Here is a 24,351-nt window from a genome sequence, read left to right on the forward strand (position 1 = left end):
TATTGATTATTATACCATTATGATGTTATTACATAAGTAACAAAATACATTATCTCTGTGCATTAAGCATCATTTTGTTGGGCTTTGCAGGATACTCTGGATATAAATTGCAGTCATGGGCAGGCCAAAATATTTTTACAAGATGGAGCTAAAAGCAGATCTGTTATGGAACTGGTATGCAGCCTGGCTGTTCCACTTCAGTGCAGTGCTTTCCCCAGTGTATTTCTCACTATTTCTCAGCACCATCCACAGTCAGTGTAACTCCTCTGCTTCAAGGGTGTGAACTAGTTTTGAGCAAGCCAGCTTGGGTGCCTATGCTGTACTTCATTGAACTGTGTGGATTTACCCTTTGAGCCTGTTTCAAGGCAGTGATTTCAGGCCAGGATGAGATAATCTTAGACAAATGTCCTACCCTATTTGTTATTTTTAGGCTTAGCTCTCTCCCTCCTTTCTCCCCTTCCTTTCTTGTAATAACATTTTTGAAAGGTCTTGCTTCCTCCTAAGGGTGAATGGGAAAATTCTGAAATCTTAACAATGGTTAGATGTGAGAAACATTTTACAGTGAAGTCGTTAGACATTTCACACCTACTCCTCCTCTTCTCAAGATAGCTCATTGCATCATGCTCTGCACACTAATTCTTTAAGTACAGATCATTTGGATTTTGCCATTGTTCTTTAATGAAAAATAAGGCTTTCTTTCCTCCACAAGAGAAGGAAAATTTAAATTCTTCAGATGTTCCTTGAATCATCGTTGAAACAGAGGAAGAAGTTTTCTATCAGTGTCTTCAAGGAAAAATATTTATTGAGAGACAGTTTCACTTGCTTTATAAAAGTTATAGAATTATTAAGACTGTTATAGTACTGTGCACTACAAGTATATGATTTTCCACTAATGAAAACAAAAGTCTTGTTAAAATACAGCTATTAGAAACTTTAAAATGAGATGGGCTTAATGCTGTCACCTTCACTTAATACATCACTTTCTCAGTCACCTTTGGACAGCTCTGTGCAAGATAAATGTAACTTTTATGGATAGTTAATACCGTATACAGATCAATAATCTAGTCTTTCAAAAACACCTCTGTGTGGTTTCTTTTATTTTTCCTTTTTTTTTTTGTTTTTTTTTTGTTTTTTTAATATACAAACTCCCCAGAGAATGGCAGGTCAGGAGCCTTTGCCCAGAGCTCCAGCCTGTGTTCGGTTAATACCCTCTGGGCACCACAAACAATTATTTTGTTCAGGGTCAGAGAGTCACTGGGATGCTTAGCCAGTGAGGGTTTTTCACCAGAGATAGCTGCAAATAGCACAGAAGGGAAGAAAATCACAGATGATTGCTCACCAGTAAGGAGGGAATACCAACAGTTTCTTTTTAAAATATTAGTGTGGAAGCAGAGAGCAAAACCAGCAAAGCTGCAATCTGTTTACATTGCTAAGTCCTTGCAAAGAGAAACTGCCTCATCACAGGTTGCACTAAACACCTTTCTGTTCCCTTTTTCAGTACTTCCCTTAGCTTCACCACAAAAAAAACAGTCCCTAGCACTGCATACCTGCAGTCCCTTTTCTCCATTAAAGAACTGCCCATGCTGCGTGATCCTCTTCAAGTCTGTAAACAAGGACTTGAGTGCCATTACTTGATCAAAATGCACACTACTCTTCTAAGCATGGCCTTAGACTTCTGTCCAAATATGGGTTTTGTTCATAAAAATAAAAATAATAGAAATTGTGCTCCTTTAGGAAGATTGCATGTGACAGGGCTCTAAAAACAGCTCAAAGGGACAATAAGAGAAGGAATGACATTTTTCTGGTCTGGGGTTTCTGGTGCAGGGTTATGGGCACAGAAAGAAGCTGTGCTACCAGAGAGCAGTCAGAAGTGAGAACATCCTGTGTGCTGTACATACAGAGGCTTTTTCTCTTATCCCATATGCCCTGGTTCTACAAATCTGCTTTTAGGCTAAAGAGTAGGTGTGTCTGCTGAGGAGCAGCTCTTTGAAGAAGCTGTAGGTGTAGCATGTCTGTCATTAATCAGGCTAGAGATCACTCTTCAATCATGGAAAATCAACTGAACAGTTAGTCAGGGGGTGAGAAAACAGAGACTCATTTTTCAGGGCTTCTTACCAGATGAGCAGACACCTTTTGATTATACCAGATTTTTATTTACCTTTTACTGATTCATATATTAATTTATAGGATACTTAAAATCTAGTGTAACAAAAATATTATTATGCTTAGAAGATATCCTAAAGATTAAAAAGGTAAGGATATAAGGAGTCAAACCACACAAAGACAGTTGGAATAGTTAATGCTGACAATGAAATATCAGATCATCACTATAAATCATCACCTATAAAGAATTAATCAGTTACTAAGTGTTACTTAGAGCTCTACTACTATTATGACAATGATGAGAATCATTCCTGATTTTCTGATGCAGGAAATTTAACAGCCTCATGTATTGTATGCCTTTCCTTGAGACATATTTATGGCACTGCTACTCTGAAAGCATTACTGCGAGAAGTTTGGAAACCTGTAAGACCACTTTTTAGATCCCAAGACAAAAATGCATACATATTTTAAATGGATTTGGAACACACTGATTGAAACATATGAAGTCATAGAAGAAATATCTTTAAAATTTCTCTCTCCTACACAAATGTCAAGTCCCCAAGAAATGGCTCTCTAACAAGAATAAACACTGAACAGACTTACACTGAAAGAAAACAATGTTAAGGCTTAGTAACTTGTTTCCACAAGATACCACTTCCAGTGCACAGAGCCTTGTGTAAGGGAAAACTCACAGTCTCAACAGCCTAACTCCACACTGAGGAGAGGAACTTGAGGAGCAATGGGTCACAACACCTCCTGGTCATTCCCACAGGACCAGTAAATACAGGAATTCTACTTTGTCACTCTTTTCCATGCACATTACTGCAACATAAATGTAATCTATTTTGTTCCTTTCTCAGCTCGATATGAGCAAAATACAATTTTTTCCTCTTTCTTTGTCCCTGAATAGACACACAGGTGTCTGTTCCCTGATGCACATCTCCCTGAATGAGGTCTGACATTCCTTCTCTTCCATGCAGATGATCTAATAATTCCCACACACTGCTGAAAGACGTTGCAGTTTGCATGCCATGAGCTGTGTCTCAGAGTGTGTCTCAGTGACATCTGTTCTAGCCCTTTCCTGTCAGCCAGCACCGGTATGTGGCATAGGGCAGCACTTACGGACAACTGACAAGACACAGAAAATACCATCTGCAACACCTTTAAATCTTTAAAGTTAATTTCCAGCATTAAAATCACAGATGCAGTTTCTTCTACTATTTATGAGCAGGTTATGTAGACATATTTCAAAGTATTATTTAGCCTCTAATAAATTTTCAGCTTTTAGTGAGCAATGGCTTTTCAGAGTAAATTTACAGAAAGAACATTATGTTATTATTTTGAATTTCTCAGTCAAAATACTATTCAGTATAAACTATCTGCTTGCAAGAAAGGATTAGATCATTAGATGCAGCATGTCAGGTAAATATATTAGAAATATTGCAAAGGAAAAAAACCCCACATTTTTCCTTATTATCCTTTAAAATATGAGAGTTTTGCAAATATACACTTATTCAAACCTTCATTTCAAGTTAGTCATGATAGTGCTTCACTCCCCAGTTCTTTATATGCTGTGAACCTCCAGTGTCTATGCAGTTGTTTCTAAGGTAACAGATCAAGATGCCTTGTGAAAAAAATGAATCAGGTCTTGAATATTCAAGACATCTCCAGTTGCAGAAATGAGAAAAGGGCAGTATCATCTCAACCAAGGGTTCTCAGTGTCTTTTAGACCCCAGCCTGATTTGCAGGCAAGAATAATATAATCCACCCTAATGCTGCAAGTGTGAGAGTACTGTGGCGCATGCAGTTTCAGGCATGTAAAATGTCAGAAATTTTTAATCAGAGCCATAATTAAGGAATTACGGAGGCTGTTCTCAACAGAGACTCGTTGCCTCATTGCAGGGTACACACACACAGAATACAGATGAAGAATGTATTTGGTAGGTTGAGCCTTCATTCCAACCATTAACAGCCACAAAGAAATCTTTCTATCAGACACACAGATCACAAACCAAAAACACCTTAAAAATTAATATGGACCAGCATGTGAAAATAAATGCACCCTTCTAAAGAGGCCAAATATGTATTATTCACATAAAAGAAAACAAATTGATATCTTCCACAAGTTTTTCACAGGATTATCTGGGTCAATCATTGTCAGTGAATGGAACTATTGGGTTTTGTTGAGAGATTTTTGGAATTGGTTTGATTATTTCCTTTCTTAAACTGGCTAGAACTACATTTCGTTTCTTTCACAGTCTATATTGCTTATTATCTGAGTCCAGATTTCATATAAAAATATAAATGCATAAAGGCGCATAAAGAGAACATTCACCAAAACACGAAAGTCTTTTAGAAAGATTTTGTTGCTACAAAGAAACCCTAAACTCTTTACTTAACAATATCTGACACACATGTTCACTGATATAAGCACACACCCACTACCTGTGATAAAATAATCGTAAAGTATTTTTCAAATGCATATCATAATGACATCTAAAAAAAGCAAATTCAGAGAAAATGGTCTGACTTGATAAAAAACTTTCAGAGCTGTGTTGTTTTCCATGTTATGTAAGGAAAAACTTGCGTATAGCTTGTGGATCAGACAGAAGTCACAGTTATATGACTGGACAGGTCATGACCACTTGTACCTCTTTTCTTGGTTTCCAATCTTGTGGTCTGTCTTCTGCATTACAAATTATTGCTCACTACAAATGCTTGGAATAAAAACTGTTCTGAATATTTACATAGCTTGTTCGGCAACATACTTCAGTGACTGCTTTGCATAAAGAAAACATTGACAGGTTTTGGGACTTGTATCATTTAACAAACTGAAAGGCAGGTGCAGTGATTAGGGTCTTACGTTCTTGGAAAGAAGTGAAGAGCATCTGGAATCGGCTGTTTCGACTGCCTTCATCTGCCCACATGCGGATTACACCCAGCCCTGTCCTCAGCATTACATCATTAGCAACTGTGCTGCAAAACTTCGCTTTCAAATCCTCCACGGAGCTGCTTCCATCATAGACTGCTACAAAATTCCTTTTGCATTCATTGGAATTCTGCATCTCGTAGTCCAAGAATCGCAAATAGATCTATAAATCAACCAAACAACAAAGGCAACATGTACAGACATTTGAGAATGACTGAAAAAACATTAAGCAACTTTGCTCTACATTGCAGGAGAAAGAATGCACAACAATTCCATCAAAATATTTTTTCTGGAGCTGGTGATCCATAGGGCACTTCCTTGGAAGCCCATTAAAATGCAAACTAAACAGTGTTTCTACTTCCCTGCATTTTGTCTTGCTTCCAAGTAGAATATCTCAGAAGATCTAGATATTTCTTTGTTTTTATCTACAGTAGGGTTCTAATTTCCAAAGACATACTTATTTAATTTTTTTTTTTCAGAAGTATGTACAATGGTTCTTCAAGCTGAAGGACAAATAAGCTAGAAATTTCTTCTTTTACTGCTTGGCACAATATTGCTCTGTTACATGATTGACATGTGAAATAATAAGGCAAATCATTGTTGCTCTCTCCCCAGAGTCAATGTGTCATCTTATACGTTTCTGCTCCACTGATTCAGGAAGTGAGAATCTGAGAGCCAAGCAGAACTTCATCATTAATCTTCTTATGCTTCCTCAAGGATCTGGCCACCATCTCAGCTCTTCTAAACAAAGCATTATGGTATATATTTTCATAATTTAGCAGGCTTCAAATCAAACTTATTTTTGGAAACTCCTAGAAACCTATGTCTCTTTCATGCAACATAAATTGTCTTATAAAGTAATACGTAATACATCCCTTTGCAAGGAATTCTTTAAATCTACCTAAAAAGAAGCAGGGGTGAGGATGAAAGGCTATTATTTGATATTCAAGTGTATATGGACTTTAATAGGGAAAACCACCAATTTTAAAAGCAATTGATTATAAAAGCAATATTAAATATTCAATCCACAGAGAAGGCAAGTACTATTTTCAATAGGTGCATGATACATAATCAAACAGTCAAGGGTACTCATGAGATTTCAGGAAAATAATACAGAAAGGTGAATTAGGATAGGAATGGTATGAAAAGGCAGTAAACATACACAGCATAGAGTTGTATGCATTTTCATTTGAAAAAATTACTAAAAAAGAAACACCACTGTATTAGACATCAAATATACTCATTTCCAAAAAATTTCATTGACTTCAGATTTTTTTATATGCACAGAGCAAATGCTAAATAAGCTTCTCTGCTTTTCAAAAAGTACACAAGCAGTGCATATCCTAGTAGCAACAAGACTCATAATTTCACCTCATTAATATATTAAAGCTCTTATGGTTTGAGAATTATGTGCTCTCAAGCAGTCTGCCACAGTTTAATAATAGCTCAGATTTTTTAATGGGTCTTTTCAGGTAGTGTATTATGGTATATTTCCATTCCTTCTTATGCTTTGCATAAGTGTCCCTCTGAAAAGAATATTTGTGAAAAAATTTTACTATCAAATGAAATTAGGTATACTAAAGATACGTCTTTTTTCTAATCTGTTATTCTTACAGTAACCCTTACTCATATTCCACCATTTCCATCCTTCAGAAGAGTTCAGAGGAATATATTTCAATTAAAGTGCAGTTAGGTGTATCCTGGAGTTTGCATACTATAAATTAAAGAAACTGCCTATATTGGTCTCTACAAAATGGAGCAACTAACAGAAGTACAGAGAGACATATTGAGATGGAAATATCTTATATCAGGATATAGTCTTTATAGTTTTTATAGTGTTTCTCAATTTGCTGCTTGTTAAGTAAAACAGTGAAATGGTACACACTATATGCTGACACATGGGAGAGGGAGGTATGGGGAGAGTCAGAGCCATGATACAAATACCCAGCAACTGGCCATATTTGGGACACACCAGAGAGCTGCTTCTGTGTCCCAGACACCAGATCCTGCTTCTCAAGCCAGGGTGTAACAGTTGTTGTGTAACCTGGCACCCAGCCTCACCTGGGAAGCCGCTGAGACAGTCCATAGTGGCTCTCTGCATACCTTAGGGAATTAAATCTGCCCCTGGCTTTTCTTTTGTTAGTTAACTGAAGCAGTCTGCTTCAGACAGGTGTTCCAGTGCTCGCCAGCCTTGTCACAGGCAATGCAATGAAATTTTCCTGCAGCTGATTATATGGAATATTGCATACATGTGACTGTTTCCTAGGAAGATAATGTGTCAGATTCAGAGAAATGTGTCAGGTTCACAGAGAACAGAAGGCTTGCAACATGCTCTGTCATGAATCATTATTTTTGCTGTCTATATGTGCCTTTCATATGTACACTATTTCTATTTACATGTCCCATACATATATACATACATTACATACATGGATACACACACACATACATACATATATGGATAGATAGATATATTATAGACCACAAAGTTCTGATGCAATGTATCACATCACATTTTTAATTATTCCTCTCTTCAGGAAAGCTTGTATTTATTCCACGAAAGAAGATTACATTTGTCTGATGGCAGAACAATAATAAAACTGTACTTACTGGGTGAAAAGCCTTGAACATTTGTTCACATGTTCTCTATTTCTATCCTGCTGCCTTTTATATATGCATTTATATGTATAATTGCATGTGCATATACATATATATACAAGCACATGTATTTCTTTTAAAGGGTATCCCATTTCAGTATGGAGATGTAATTTTTATGAGTTTTCATTCTTACAAGAAATGTGTGCTAATCCTCACTGTGATTACAAAATACCAGCTCTCCCAGCAATTTCCAGCATTCATCAATTATTCCTGATCTGATCAAAACCACCGTTCATATAGCAGTACAGACAAGATCTTATTTCTATGGGCTTATCATTTGACATTCTTTAGTTTCTGGAGGCACAGTAGCCTTATAAAATAGTAAAATATTTCTTAGAGGAGCAGCCATAAATACTGAAAAGGAATCAAGAGAATAATAACTCAGCATCTTGTTTTGAGTCTTTCAGTAAAGAAGTGAAAACCTTCAGTTCCTCCCAAGCCTAAATTCTGCTGTCAGTCATACCTCTTCCTCTGTGTGAGAGATTCAGCCAACACCATAACATATATAGGCCTGATAGGTAGTGGAACCACTGGAAAGAAATATTTGACTTAAAAATCTATGTAGAAGATCTATATTTCTTCCTGTAGAAGAAAGATGCCACTTTTTCCAATGGCAAAAAGTTTCATAAATTAGAGAAAATAAATTCCTGATATTCTGAAGTTAGTTGGAGCTTCATTCTCATAATTGTCTTTGGGTATGACTACTCCCAGAACTTTATATAAAATATTGAGGACTTGATACAACACACCCTGAAATCAGTGGGTATATTTCAATCTATTTATTTGAATCAGACCTTTGGCTAAAGACTGCAATGCATTTTTAAAAACTGGAAACTGATTACACAAACTGACAACCTGATATTGGATCAGATTTTATTTTAAAGAGCTGGAATAATTTAATTGCATCTGCACGCCTCTGCCAACTTGTATGGTTTCATTGCTATATATCTGCCATTGTTCCTGCCACTGGCTGTAAGACCCACACTGGCAGAAGAAAATGACTAATAATAAATTGAGTTCCCCAGGGAAAGAATAAAACTTATTATATGACAAACTCTTATCTAATGGAAAATGTTCCCTATGCATAGCTTTTTGAAATCAGTGGCAATATTCTCATTATTTTCACTGGTAAGTGGACACCACTAAAACAAATTCATCAGAAAGTGAGAGAAAAATTGTCAATATTAATGCTTATTTCGTTTACAGAGATCTTAGCCATTACTTCTACCAACAGTGAATAAAAAATTTTATTCCCCTGAAAGAAAACAAAACTAAAGAAGAGGTCACAGACTCAATCACCACCATCTGCCTTCATTAAGCATTTTTTCATTGATGCCGATAGGAGATTCTGGTATGAACATTTCCATAGATACTGACACATTATATTAGCATAATCGAGGCATTCTTTCTGAAAAGACCATTTTATTTGAAAGAAGCAGCATATCTGCCATATCTTCTTCTTTCACATTTTTGTTGCAAAGTTTTAGTAAGACACTTTTGTCAAATCATCAGCTCCATATTACTTAGGAGAAGGGGCTGCTCAAGCATTAGATTAACTGAGTTTTGAGATGTCACTGCAAATGCCAATGTCATTAGCAACAAAACTGATGAAACCTCACTGCAACTGCGGCATATGTAATTTACACTCGGTTGCATTATATTTTAAATCATTCTCTTGTCACCTGTAAGTTTTGTATTGCCACCATAAATAATAATCAAAAAGGGAAATGCTGGGAAAGTTTTACTATTTATTTTCATTAAATTTGAAAACAACAAAAATCTCTGACCAAACATATTAGGAAAAAAAACCTAAAATTATTATAAACTACAAATAATATATCACCTCAGTAAAATGGTCAGATTATAATCTCCTTATAGTGAATCACTCTTGATGAGTTCTGCTTTTTAATCAATCACTGAAAGTTAGGGATGACAACATGATTGATCAGGCCAGTCAAGAAAAGCTTCAAACCATATCCTAGCATATCAGACTTAATATATCTGCACAGACACTCAGTTGCCTTAAACCAAACCAAACAAAAAGCCATCGTTCAGATGCCAAAAGTAATTTAGACGTAAGAGAAAACAACTTCTTCATCCAAGCATAATGTCCAGATTTTACATATTCACCTTCTGCGTTCGGTAAATTCACTTGTAAGCACAGGACTGGGTTAAATTGTCCCATTGCTCAGTGATCAGTAACAGCACCTGCTTTATTCTACATCTTGTTCAGCTCTGTATGATTAACAAAGTACTTTTAAGATGATACCTCCACTATTTAGACTTGGGAAATCCAGTTTTTTAAAAGCAGATTGTGTAACACTAGTTAAACTCCTTCAAGGCAACCAGGCACCAAGTACACCAGCCTAAAAAGTGTATTACCAATGATGCTTGAATTTGCCATCTGAAATGGTCTGTCCTCTTGCTTGGATGTTAATTTTTTTTTCAGTCAACATTACTTCAATGCAGAAGTGTCAACAATACATGATGTGTTTGGATTTTTGTTTGTTATTTTGGGGGGAATATTCTACATTTTTGGTCTTTCTGTTACTAGTCTGGGACCATGTTGTGCAAATAGAGAGCTCCATGCCTCATGTTTTCTTCTGTTCTGGAGCTTGGAGAATGCTGTCTGTCAAAGATGACAATTTTATATGGTACTTCTAAGATACCGGGATTCACAGCCAAGGCTCACATATCAGAACACCACTTTTCTAGACAGGTGAAGCACTGGATTTCTTTGCTTTGTCTTATTTGTTTCTTCAAACTTCTGTGACTATCCAAGAGCTGACACTTTGTCCTCATTTTTTTCTAGTACAGTCGAAAAATGCTCACAAGTGAGCAACATTTACAGCTCCTCCGTGCTGCTCTGCTTTTTAGCACTGAAAACTGGAGATCAAATCCTGATTCTGCTGTTCTCTTTGGCAGACATTTTATTACTTTCTTTAATAGCTTTTTAAAACTACATTTCTTAATAGCTATTTGGTTTGAGGTTGCTGAGGTTTGTTATATTTCTATACCTGAATAGAATACATTCATGGTAATTTAAAAGTGGGTTTTTGACAGTTTTACTGTGGCATGTGCATTGACGTGCCTTCATAGCGGAGATTCTGTATACATGATTCCAAACATGTACTTGTTTTGCATCTTCTTCTCAGAAAACTATTTCACATAAGGGATTTTAATAGTTTAATGTAGGTAAATAATATTTTCTACTTGTTTAAACATAATTTATTAACCTTTTTCCATATATACATACATACACATACATATATATATATATACATGCATACATGCATACATATACACACACACACACACACACACACACACATATATATATATATGCTGGGCTTTTTTAAATTCATAATATTATTTGCATCATCTGAATATTCAGAAGTTTCAGAGCTTCTTCAGAGAAGGAGATGATCTGAAGCTTGCAAAAGTGTCTCTGGCTGTTAGGTTATTCAGCCCTTAAATTTTAGCTTAACTTTTCAGGAATCACCACTCAAATGGCTTCTATTAAATCTGGGTTAATATTTATTTAAAATTATTATTTCATTAATATATATATTATTTATATATTATATTATATTATATTATATTATATTATATTATATTATATTATATTATATTATATTATATTATACTATATTATATTATATTATATTACATTATATTATATTATATTATATTATATTATATTATATTATATTATATTACATTATATTAGATATAATAAATTTTAATTTGGATAATTTTATAAAATTATCTAAATTAAAATTTAGACTTAAAGTGTCTCTTCTACAACTGATTAAGAAACCTCCAAAAATTAGTGCATGCTAGTCTGCCACTGCCAACAGCTTAAACTGCTTTTCTTGTAGGTCACATCTAAGAGCACAAATTTCCACTTCACATGGGAGAGGAGAAAATGTTTTGGTTTGATTCAGATCAGTTTAAACACTCACACCTCCCCAAATTGCTTCACCTCACGTTTCCCCCCAGCTGCCTGGGGAATGCGCGTGCAACACCCCAGTCTCTCTGCAGACTACACTCTCCATGAAGGCAGATGCCTGGAACCAAAAGAGTCATCCCTCCATTGGTCAGGAGCATGCCAGGTAGCAGTACAGACCCTTAGTAAACATGAAAGTGTCTTGGTCACCCTGGGTCACACTGCCCCACTCCCAGCCTCATGCCTCACCACCTCAGCCTTGTCCATTGTCTGTCCGGCTTGGGCTTGTGCTTGGGCTGATCCCACTGCCTGGGCAAGTCCAGCCACCTCTACACCCCAGCCACCATGGCCAGGCCTGTCCAAATTTCATTAGTCATGTACTGGAACTGTGGCCTCTCTCATCCTGGCCCCCTCTCCCCTTCCCACTGCTCCCAATGGCTCTGCTTGAAATATGCCACCACCAGCTGGCAGCTCAGGGTTAAGCATACTGCCATGATGTGTCAAAACTAGATACTCATTAATTGACACTTTGGGTTTCCTTGATCTCTTATGTCTTGCATCCCATAACCTTTGTCTAATATCCTGTTCAGGATATTGGGCAAGAGAATTAGATGTCGCTTTGCCTAACTACCTTATAATTTAATTTTATTTCTCATGGTGCACATAAAGAGGCTTCTCCCACCATTTATTCAGTCTAAATGTACTTATTACTTATTCCTCCAGAATAGTTTATTTCCACTGGACTACATTCAAATTAATTCCTGTTTTGATGTTGTTTTCTGAGGTGCCCAGAGAGTCTGATAATAAATAATGCTTTTAATAGCACTGCTTACTGTTTTTTTCCCAAAACAACAATATAATATTTGTAAATATTTTATTACTCATACTATCAAGTTCTGCTGGGTCATTTTTTCTACAAAGCCTCCCAAAGTACAAGCATAACACAGAGGTACCTTGCTGGGAAAGTTACCCTCCAGAGCAAGCTACCTTAACACAAGCATGGTTCTGTCTTCTGAGGGACTTTGTCAAACTATGCTGACCCATCCAACATAGAAAAACACTTGTTGATATTATCCTACAATACTTCACCCTTAAGAGAAAGTAAGAAAACTATAATTCTATTCTTATTTTCTATTCCTAAATACAAAATCTTTGCTTGTCCACTACTTGCACTTTTTACTTTAATTTTTTTCAAACCACTATGCAATAAGCTTATACAGTTCCTTCTTTGGGCTTTGTTTTACACTGAAGAATTTTCAGATGAGGAAGTTCCAGCAGAAATTTATTATTCTGGGTGAGTTAGCATCTTCAGTCAGCAGCTCTCTTCTTAATTTTCCATTCTTGCTCTGAATACTAATTGCATATATTCTACATGAAGTGCAGAACCGCCGGTATTACTCCACTCAAAACTCACAGGAACTTTGAATGATTACAAGAAACACAGACTTTTCAACAAGTCACTTTCACATATAAGAAATATTGTGTTCAGACTGCCTTCTGCCTTCTGCAGCCTTCTGCACTTAGAGAATGTTTGAGTTCTGCATGCATTTCAGATTTACTTTTCTCTCTCTGTGCGTGCGTGCATGTGTGTGTGTGTGTGTGTGTGTGTGATAGGGTAATCAGTGATGGCTCTATTTTGAGTGTGTGCAACAAATTTTCTGGCCTATTCCAGATCAGTGAGGGTAGAAGCATTAGACCCAGACTGTCAGTGTGAAGCTCAGGCTTAGAGACCTCAATACACACTTCCTGGCTGATCTCATCGTTCATATACTGAGCTCAGACTTGGCTGGAATCTAGAATTGGAAACCAAGGGAAGGATTTGCATCTTGCTTCTGCAGACAGTTTAGATTGGATGAGCTTACGCCAAATGAAATTGCAAGCAACTCACATTCTGGCACAGTTTAATTAAGAAACTAAAGATGAAAAAGTACAACACAAACTCTGAGAAACTCTTGCCTTTTAGGCATTATTCCCAGTAACAAACTGTGCAGCACAGAGTACAGGAACATGTGGGTTTAAAGATGTCTGCTGAGTTCTCACTGTTCTTAGCAGGAGAGCTTGTTTTCATAGGTGCAAGTTGACATAAATTAAAATGATGTCATTAAATAATTGTACTGCATATATCATTAATTCAAGGTTAGACAGGGACAAAGGAAGCTGACTGTAAAAAATGCACACTAGATTCCAGTTCAATTGAATCAGAGGCACAAACAATCTTATCAGAAACATTACTTCCTACAAATTTCTTAAAAATTTATCCACTTGTTCCTCCTTCCTTAATATCTGTATATTTTTCAACTTGTCCCAGTATGATGAAATTATAACTGTATGTGTGTGCATCCATACATTTATATACTTGTCTGTGTGTATATAAATATATCTGTTTGAAAACCACACTAAGTTCAATTATTAAATTGGATTTACCCCTCTAAGATGTATCTAGGCTTGAAAAATCTTTTTTTTTTCCTAGCTTGCTGTGGAATCTTAACTCCACATTAGGAAACATTGATTTATATGTTTTTCTATTACTCAATCTCTCCACCCAGATAGTTCTGTAAGATGGGAACAGCAGGATCCATCAAGAGATGACCCAGTCCAGCCCTCTGCCTAAAGGTAGGATTATTAATGTTTATCTCATTTTTCACAGGTTGTCATCTAACCTGCACTTTCAGACCACTAACAATGCCAGCTGAACCAACGTTCTCAAACAAACATTCATAATGCCTTCCCTGATGTTTGAATTTTCTTCCTTCATATCTAACCTGAAACTTTCTTTCAGAGTGTGGGACCCTGAGTTATCCTACAGACATGGGTATCAGAGCATTCCTTCTTCCTTCTAAAAGCCTTTTATTGTATTGTATTACACTCCTTCACAAAATATTCTAGATGACATTAAATAACATTCAGCATTACTTCATTTTTATAGAACTTTCTTGTTGCCCTCCTTTCCAGGTGCCCTTCAGCTAGGATACATTCTTGGAATGCAACACAACTAAATGCGGGTATGGAAGTTTATGAAGAATTAATGAACTTTAATTTTTAGCCCTCTACTAACTGTGTTAGCGTAGTATTCTTCTCATACACAATGTTTTTCCTGTTACATAAGTACCTAGTTTGGAGTTTTACATCAGAACTGAAGTATGGATAAATACTATATAAATATACCTATCAAGTAGGTAAAATTGGGATTTTTAGCAGGGCTTTGAATCATATACAACTTTAGAGTCAGACCAAGTAAGAACATCACAATGACATTATATGATCAACCATAAACTTGAATTTACACTATAGGGAAATGTTTTTGGCTTAATTAACTGTGCTGATTATAATTCTGTGTTTGTCTGTTTTCTTTCTACTAATACTTAAAGACATCACAGAATATATTTAGTCCCTTAAGTTTGAAGGGATCTATAAAGGTCATCTGGTCCAACTTCCCTGCCATAAGCAAGGGCATTTTCAACTAAATCCAGTTTCTCAGAGCCCCATCCAACCTGGTCTTGAATGTCTAAATTCTACCCTCTTCTAGGTTAAAACACCTTACCACTAAAAATCATAAAATATTTGCCCCCTTTTTCCTTACAGGCTCCCCCAAAGTAGTGGAAGGCTGCTATAAGGTCTCCCCAGCATCTTCTCTTCTCTGAACGGAATAAGCTTTCATCTCTTAGCCTTTCCTCACTGGAGAGGTTCTCCATTCCTTCCACTGTTTTTGTGGCCCCTCCTCTGGACTTGCTCCAACAGTTCCATGTCTGTTCTATGCTGAGGACCCCAGAGCTGGATGCAGTGCTCCAGGTGAGGTCTCACCAAAGCGGAGCAGAGGGGTAGAATCTCCACCCTCATCCTGCTGGCCACACTGCTTTGCAGGCAGCCCAGGACACAACTGGCTTTCTGGGCTGGGAGTGAACATTTCTGGGGCACGTCCAACCTCTCATCCACCAGCATCCCCAAAACCTTCTCAGCAGGGCTGCTCTCCATCTGTTCTTCCTGAAGCTTGTATTGATACTGGGATTTGCCCTGAATAAATATAAACTGCCTATAACACATGGAATATTTATTCATCAGTCCAGTCATCTCATATCACTACTTAGTGTAGTAAAATGGAAAGCTCATCTACTTAATTGAAAACCTCTATCAATATTAATTTTATCCAAAAGTAAAAAAAGTTATAAGATTAAAATATTTTCTGGAAATAAATTATCTGTGGTCTTTGTGAGCCAACTCTTTTCATAAACTTCCAAGTAGAAAGAAGTTGATTCTAATGACTTTCTCTCTTCTGAAAACCTTTCCTGAAGAGAAATCTTCCATGTGTTATTCTGATGATGAAACAATTACATGTTCAGTACAGTCTCCTCGCTGAGGTTATACACAAAAATCTTTTATGTATTTAAAGACAGCAGAGAGTAGTGCATGTATAAATTCTACTTTCTAAAAACCTTCCTGTCCAATAAAAGACAGCTAGAAAAAGTATACTGTGGGGTGTCTTTTACACAGTCAATGAAAGTAGGTGGGAGGCATAAAGTCGTTCCTGTTGCAAAGAGGGGAGAAGAGGTAGTGTAGCCAGAAACAATTAATGCATTTCGTAACTGATAAGTTATGGATAAGAGAGAAAGTCAAGGGGAATCCAAGAAAAGTATTTTTGAATTCATTTCAGCCCTCTCATGTCTCTTCCAAAGCCCTGGCTTGCTGACTGCAGAGGAAAAGAAATGAGAACACTCTTTTTGTCTGTCTCGAAACCAAAGTAGCTAAAGGCTTCATACAAAGGAACATTAATTTACTTTAGGCCCATTTTCACAGTTCCCAGATGAGAAACAATGATGACCTCAGGGAACCAGCAGTGCTCCCTTAGTAGTCTCTATGTTAGGCATTTGAAATATATTGAAAATTGAAATTATAAGATTATTTCCCACTTTAAAATACACATATATTCTTTGAAAATATGAGTAAAATTAAAGATGAATTTAAGAAAATTGCTTTTGGCACAAAAAGGACATTAGTACTGCCCAAATCATCATTTATGGGGAAAGGTGGTTATTTTGGCTGAGATGACAAATTACCCTTCCACAGCAGAAGGAAAAAAAATAGTTTACAGTTCAAGCTGTAGAGTTATTAAACAAGATCTGACTGTACTAAGAAATGCACAATATATTAGAAAAGTCAATTTCTTAAATTAAATGGCAAATCAGCAAGTGGATGAAGGACTGACCTTGGATCGGGGTGGTGCTCGGATGTACCATTTACAGTCTACTGCTTCAGTTTCAGAAGCTTTTCCTTCTTTAACAATTTGTACAGATTCCACAATTCCTTCAGGTCCTCCCATCTCAAACTCACAAACTGAATAACAGAACACCAGAAAAAATGAAACCTGAACAGCAAGCAAAAATGTTTTCTACAGCAGAGTACAAAGGCCTCCAAGTTAGAGAAAAACCGAAAAACAACATACCAACCTGGCAAAGGCTTCAAAACGCCAAGGTCCTTAAAATCTGGATCTTAAAAATAGAGAAAGACAAAATTAGTTTTGTTTAATATCTAGGATGATACACCAATATTGTCAAATTTTATAATTCACTTTAGTTATATTATTATACATATACTTCTTGGAAATGGGAACTGTTTGAAAGCTATGGCAACACAATAATTATTAATGCAGAAATTATTGATACTGTCATCCCAAGTTATTTTTTATGTTATGAAATCCTGCTTTTCTCTGTCTCTCTCTTTCAGAAGGGTATAAAAATATTTCTGCATACATTAGCAAGTGAGAACATCACATAGCTAACCACATGACATTTCAGCGTAGTGAAAGAGGATATATTTACAGATCCATTCAGAATCTTTTTGCCTATTTTGCATTTTGAAGAATAACACTCAACTTAACTAGGGAAATCTGAACTTAATTCTGTTTATGAATCCTCTGCCATCCCTACTGACCAAGAGGAGACACTTTCTTTGTCAGAAGCATCCATTTGGTCTTACTGGAAAAAAATACCATACGAATTACCATTAGCAGTCTTTGTGCTAACAAGGTAGTAAGTTTAATAAGTGTGCTATATTCCATCAAATAAACATGATTGTATTTATTTGCATGAGAGGGCTTGTATCATGCTTTTATAGTCAGGTGTAATACAGACATGAAATGAGTTTGGTCTTAGACAGATGCTTCAACAGACAGCCATCCATATACAAATCATAATTTCACAAAATTTGGCTCAGGTTGATGATATTGCTCAAAACCAGAAATATGGAAGGCTAAAGAATTTCAAGAAATGATTTCTTAGACTAGACTGGACTTGTCTGGGAAATTTTTATCTCTTGCACTGCTTTTCTACCTAAAATGATTGTTGTACACTGTTTTTCTCATTTACACATGAAACTGATCTTCTTTTTACAGAATTGGGTCACAGTAGAAAGAACTATTAAAAGAAAATAAATAATAGAAACTTTGGAAGAAGGCGATGTTTTAAATAAAAAAATTAAACTCTCAACCAAGCCACACAAAAAACTGTTGTTTCCCTCTAGCCTTAGTCAATTAAGAACAGTAAGAATCACAACCAGATAACATAATGAAGTAGTATAGTGCTGTTTAGGCAAGATCAGCAGTTTTAATCTGAACAGTCAAAATGTGTTGACTTCAAGAACTGGAGTTGTAAAATCTTTCTAAATTGCCATCTATAACCAGACTGCTGTTATTCTTCCCAAATTTCTTTTACAGTTGCACAACATAAATCATGAGTAAATACTCATGAACTTTTAGGACTGCAAATATAGCTGAGTAGGAAATTAGTATTAATTGTTACAAATTTTTATAGATCAGTACATGTATATGATTTCCAACAACATTAAATGTAATCAAATATTTCAACTAATGTACTCAGGATGCTTATATCTAGCTCTGAAAGTGAGATATTTAAAGAAAATCTACTTTTGCTTGTGGTTCAAACTACCATCCCAACAGTATCTCATGTAACTATTGCATTTCTTCCTTTTACTGAATTTGCAAGGATTACTCTGATTTACTGAAAACACTACACCATGTTAGCAAAATACATAGGAGGAAAGAAAGGAAAATCTATCCTGCCAGAATTTTCCCCGTATGAGAGCTTTCATATAAAGCAGTGTTAGTAGCAAGAACCCAGGCTGAAGTACAACCTAGACCATACAATTTGACCCACAAAACAACTCTGAAACAGCTCTGAAAGTCTCATTGAACAAGACAGTAACGTTGGCAACAGTGTGTACAGGAATGCACAATCCATTAACATTCTAGAAATACAGTAGATCTATTCAGTTTTTAAAAATAAATTTTTACAAGTTCTCAACATTCCAAGAGTGAAAGGGAAATAAAATCTACAACACCTGAGGTGATAACTCTTCATTAAATATTGCTATTATACCAATACTACTATAACAAAATCTGTAAATAAGATATTATCACAGATGCTTAAAATTTACCCATGTTTGAGCATATTTAACTAGAAAATGTTTGCTTTTTAAATAGTTTCCCATTAAATAGATTAGATTTTAACAGCTCATCTGTACATAATTCGATCAAATTGTTATTCTCAGTCTGACTGGGTCGGAACAATAATGTTATATAAAAGCTGACTGGCTAGATCTTCCAAGAGACAGATGAAAATCATGTTGCCATAAGGAAAACACCCAAGACTGGAAAACTTTTCTGTGAAAAATAAGATGGATCACCTATAAGAAGAAAGAAAAAATTGGAGGCAAAATAGGAAGCAATATGGAGCTGTTAGAGCCAATCCAACAAAGGGTCATGAATTTTTTTAAGGGACATATGAGGGAAGGCTGACAGAGCTGGGGCTGGTCAGTCTGGAGAAGGGAAGTGTCAGAGGTGATGCCACCAATGTGTACAAAAACTTAATGGAGGGGTGCAAAGAGAATGGAGCCAGGCTCTTTTCAGCAGTGTCCAGTGACAGAACAAGAGGCAATGAGCTCACACTGAATCACAGGAGGTTCCATCTGAATATCAGGAAACACTTCTCCAGTATGAGGTGACTCAGGACTAGCAAGGTAGCCAAAAGGTTGTGGGGTCTCTACCTTTGGAGATTTTCAAAGCTGTCTAGAGATGATCCTAGGCAAGTGGCTTTAGGTGACCCTGCTTGAAAAGGGGGTTGGCCAAGACGACCTCCAGAGTCGTACCTTCCAAGATCAGCCATTTTCTGATCCTCTGATTTTGTAATAACTAAACAATAGAATTGGATAACAGTGAAATAACCAATCAAAAGTCTAGAACTACTATCTTAGGTAGCAGCAGAAGTTAGACAAATCTCTATCACGATGCAGACTTGGTTTTGTGGAATTTGCTCTGAGTCGCAGGAACATATACATCCAGCCTGGAGAAATATGAAATAATTATGCCTGGTTTCAAAAATTTCTACTATGTCTTCATGGGAGACTCTAAAGATTTTGGATGCTAGCTTTGGAATCTGTATTTTCCATAGAAACCATACTACATATGTTTATTTTTCATTTCATTGTTCCTGTGCCAGAAGTCTGGCTCTTCTAAGCAGCTGACAAACATGAAATTTAAATAGAAAAACAGAAGGCCAATTGCAAGGAGTTAGGGCACCTGGTTGCTCAAAAATCTTATGAAATAAAGGAAATTGTAAAGTTAAAAGGCATTGTACATCAACTGGATTAAGTCTTCAGAAAGTATGCAAATGACCTTGTTTATAGGCACACTGCAGCATCTTATGGGATGGCCCAGCTGAGGTACATCCACACAGAAACACATTTACCCAGCCATGCAGACACGTATGCATGTAACACCTCACCCCGTGTCACACAGAAAGTAAAAGGGTTTGAAATTATATTACTTGAGTAATTTCTCTAAGACATAGGGAAAATGCATAAAGTTCAAACAAATTACTAGCAACATGATGTTCTGCTGGTATTATTGCAAATCAATTTTAAAAGATCATATTTTGAATTTTAAAATCCATTCTTATAAAGACCATTCACCTTGTTTTCTAAGAGAGATGGCACAAGATTTTTAAAAGTACTGCTGTAATACAGAAAAATTAGTGTATTTTCAATCTTACAAAGGCAAAATTTGGAAGTACAACTCTCCCATTGTCTTCATCTTTCCTTAGTTTTTCATATAAAATTCATCTGGGCACTTTCTTACCTGGCAAACTTCAAACCTGCTGCTTTCACTGATCAAAAAATAATAGATATCTCACTCTGGAAGTCAAAAGATATAAGTCAAAATTCAAATATCTTTTTTAAAAAATGGAAGCTTGTGTTTATGTGTTCCTGATCATAATTACACAATATTTTTTTAATGTCTGAAGTTCAATACACACAGTAAAGAACACGAGCAATTGATGTACAGTTGAAAGTCAAGAAGAAGGAAAAGTATAATACAAAACTCTGGTGTTGAATAACTTTTGAAGTATTTTTTCTCCCTTTTCATCTATAAATTAAATGTGGAGGAGTTATTTAAACTATTTGAATAAACCATACACTACAAAGAGTTGATGTTTAAAACCTAAGGGGGTTTTTGCTGTTTGTGAATACAAAAAACCTCCTTTTCAATGGATACATACAGAAAGTAGTCACAATAGGCTGAAGCGTTATTTCCTCAGAAGTAGAGAAACTGTCCACTTTTATTCACTGATCAGCTGTAGATATATCTATTCATTTCTCTGTCTGACTAGAAGTAGGTGTTCAACTCGCATCCATCAATATTGAAGAAATTTTAACATATGCACATGCTTCTCTGTCAGAGGATTTATTAGAGGCCTGATTTTGCATGCAAATGCTCATAGAAAAGTAAAAAGAATTGCACTATACAACAACCCACCAGTTATTTATCCATAAGTTTTCTAAATCAGGCTCTATACAATGATTTCTGAGAGCCTAAACCAGCCTTGTTCTCTTGAGGGGTAGGTATAGTTGCCTATAAAAGCAGAGCTTGCACAACTCAGACCAGAAAAGCATGATTATTTCTAAGGTATTTTATGTCATTGCCTCATTGTATTTGATTATAGAGTAAAAGTATTGGAAGAAGATGGCCAAAAGATTTCAAAAGCATAAAAATCTTCTCAAAGAATCACTAATATAATTCCCAAATATAAAAACATTTCTGTATGTAAACATTTTTGTAAAAATTTTTTGTGTGCTGTTCAAAGGAAACTTAGTTATTCTGCTGGGGAGAATAAAGAATAAGGAGCAAGAAGAAAAACAATATGAAGTTAAATAGCTATGTGAAATCCCATAAAATATTTCTTATTAGCCTAAAATGAAATTTGTTTTGTTGGCTCTTTTCATATTTGTAGGCTTCTTGAAATTTCCATATATATGTGTCTCTATTTGTAATGATGATATCAAAAAGTGTTCAAAGAAAGCCTATAGTTTGCTAGGCATTGTGGACTGTTCTGTAATAATTATAGTTGGCAATATTATGTGCTGCATTTGTTCTTTATTTTCTATTTTTTCTTTTAAGGACAATATTGTGAGCAGTTGCAACTCTTTTGAAGACTACATATTTATAACGTAAAATAATGCTTCCCAAATTTTTCACTTCTTAACACAGTCATTAAAGAACTCAAAGCTAAGTGTAAGTGTAGCAGTGAATATGACTCCTACTATTTCATCTTGAATATCTAACTGCCATTAAATCAGCAAAAAGTCATATGAAGACAAATATTGTTGAAATAAGACAAACTATTACCTTAAAGTTTGATTTCTACCATATCATGCTTTCTCCGTCTTTTTTCGTCACTTTACTACTCTCAGCTCATCCTTAATAAGTATTTTTATAGTATGATTAAGAGATACAGTGATTTACTAATTATATAAACTAATATAAACTAATTATATTGCTATGGTGACCTCCCTAAAATGAGATACACTGCAAGTGTTAGCAATAGTTGGACATTTGCATGCCAAAATTTTGTGTTTCTTTGTTTTGTTGCCATCTATTTGGAAATAAAAAGACGACAGAAAAAATAAAAAAAAAAGGAAAATAATAACAAAATCCAAATCTTTGCATAACTTCTTGTTAATATTGGTCAAACTGAGCAGACAGGAAGCACCTAAATGAATTTCACTGGAACAGAGCACATGATAACAGAAGCTGCAGTTAGATTTCTGTTTTCATGCGCACAGTAGCAGGCTTTGAGATTTTAGACTGCTTGCCTCTGTTGTCTGTTCTGCAAACCCTTTAAAGCAGGATTTTTCTCCAGTGTAAATTTTTTTTACAAAAAATGGGAACCACGTCAGAAAGCAAGAGGTCACATGAGATTCTGGGTCTCATCCTCAAAGAGTGTTTCAACCCTTTGATATGTGCTCCTCAATCCCAGAAGTGAGAAGTGCCTTTTAGAATTGACCTAGTGACAAAGTAAAAATGGGCAACAGTGTCATACTCAGGCTGAAGAATGGAAAGAGAAAGTCCTGGAGCCTTGCTATGTGTGGGATTGTTTGACAGATCATTTTTATTATGTTAAATATTTACACTAGCAGCTGAGTGCTCCAATTAGGCATTATATTCCCTTTATGCAGCTCACCATGTGTGGAAATGCAGGGAAAAAGTGATCCTATGATGAATATTTCAAGGGCTGCTTATACCTTCATCTGCCGGTTGCCCTAAAATATTGAAACAAGACTGAAGGAGCTCAGGAGTCCACTTTATCTGACTAATGCAGCCTTGCTGTGACAGTGCAGCTGACTTGACCGCCAGGACTGACTATCAGTCAAGGGCAGCACCCTGTCTGTGTCTCCCCAAGATAATATCCTGGAGGCTTCCTGTAATTGGCTGATGGTCTCTGAACTGGACTAGGAAGAGAGATGTACAAAGCTATGGTGCTTTTCTTGAATAATGTTGAATTCTAAGTATTCCTGGCCATGCCATTTCGGCGCAATACTACTAGGCTCAGTATTTGTCTTTTTTTTTTTTTTAATAGATGAGTCCTTGCCCAGCCCAAGGAAATAGCACTTTAAGTTCATGTCAGAAGACTAGAGGAAAAAATGAGCCCAAAGGTTTAGACACAACTGAGTACCAGGCATTACTTCTGCAGATTCAACCTACTTACACATGGTTATTTCTTGCTACCACTGAGAGCAGAATCTGCACATCCTTTTCAGGATATTTACGCTGTATCAGTACACTGGGTGGATTTCCCAGGACAGACGGATCTTATGAGAAAAACTTTGTAATTTAAAATGGCCATTGTTGTTTCTTCATAGGAGAAATGTTTTCTCCTAATTTTGCCTCAGAACATTCAACTGAATGAATGCATTTACTGTAGTGTTCTTTTGAATAGCTACATCTTTTAGAGCTATTATTGTCAACAGAATATACTACTTGTGCTGCTTCAAGTAGCATTGCATAACCTGTAGTTCACTGCACATTGTGGCACATTTCCAATTAAAAAAGAAATACAACACAGTGTTTGCACCTACTAATATTCTCCTGCTGTAGCTGGCCACGACAGTGATGCCATCTTTTTGAAGATAACTCTCACATGAAAAACTCAAATATCTCCTCTAGTTTTCCATGTGTGAATCACTCACTTTCCATTTTAACAAGCAAATTCTTCTACTGTCTCCAAATATTTTTCTCTTACAGACTAGCAAAGCACCAGGTGGTTTTTTGCTAAAGCAAAGAATTGTGTCAGAAAGCACCAGAGGGAACTGAATGGTGTTTGTAAAAACAACTGCTTGCTTAATCATCTTGCCATATATCAGAAGA

At 36.0% G+C, this 24,351-nt stretch overlaps 1 protein-coding gene across 1 annotated transcript in view; it reads right to left on the minus strand.

Moving 5' to 3' along the window:
* The window catches only part of NETO1 (neuropilin and tolloid like 1), a 62,316-nt gene that overhangs the window by 11,782 nt on the left and 26,183 nt on the right, over nt 1–24,351 (minus strand). The window contains exons 5-7 of the mRNA XM_005517301.2: nt 17,081–17,122; nt 16,840–16,967; nt 4,967–5,195 (exon numbers count right to left, since the gene is read on the minus strand). Coding sequence (XP_005517358.1) covers nt 4,967–5,195; nt 16,840–16,967; nt 17,081–17,122 — 399 coding nt within the window. The remainder of the gene's footprint in view (nt 1–4,966; nt 5,196–16,839; nt 16,968–17,080; nt 17,123–24,351) is intronic.

Source organism: Pseudopodoces humilis, chromosome 1, assembly GCF_049639895.1.
Source record: "Pseudopodoces humilis isolate 2021_Gansu_Grassland_sample_001 chromosome 1, ASM4963989v1, whole genome shotgun sequence".
Lineage (NCBI taxonomy): Eukaryota > Metazoa > Chordata > Aves > Passeriformes > Paridae > Pseudopodoces > Pseudopodoces humilis.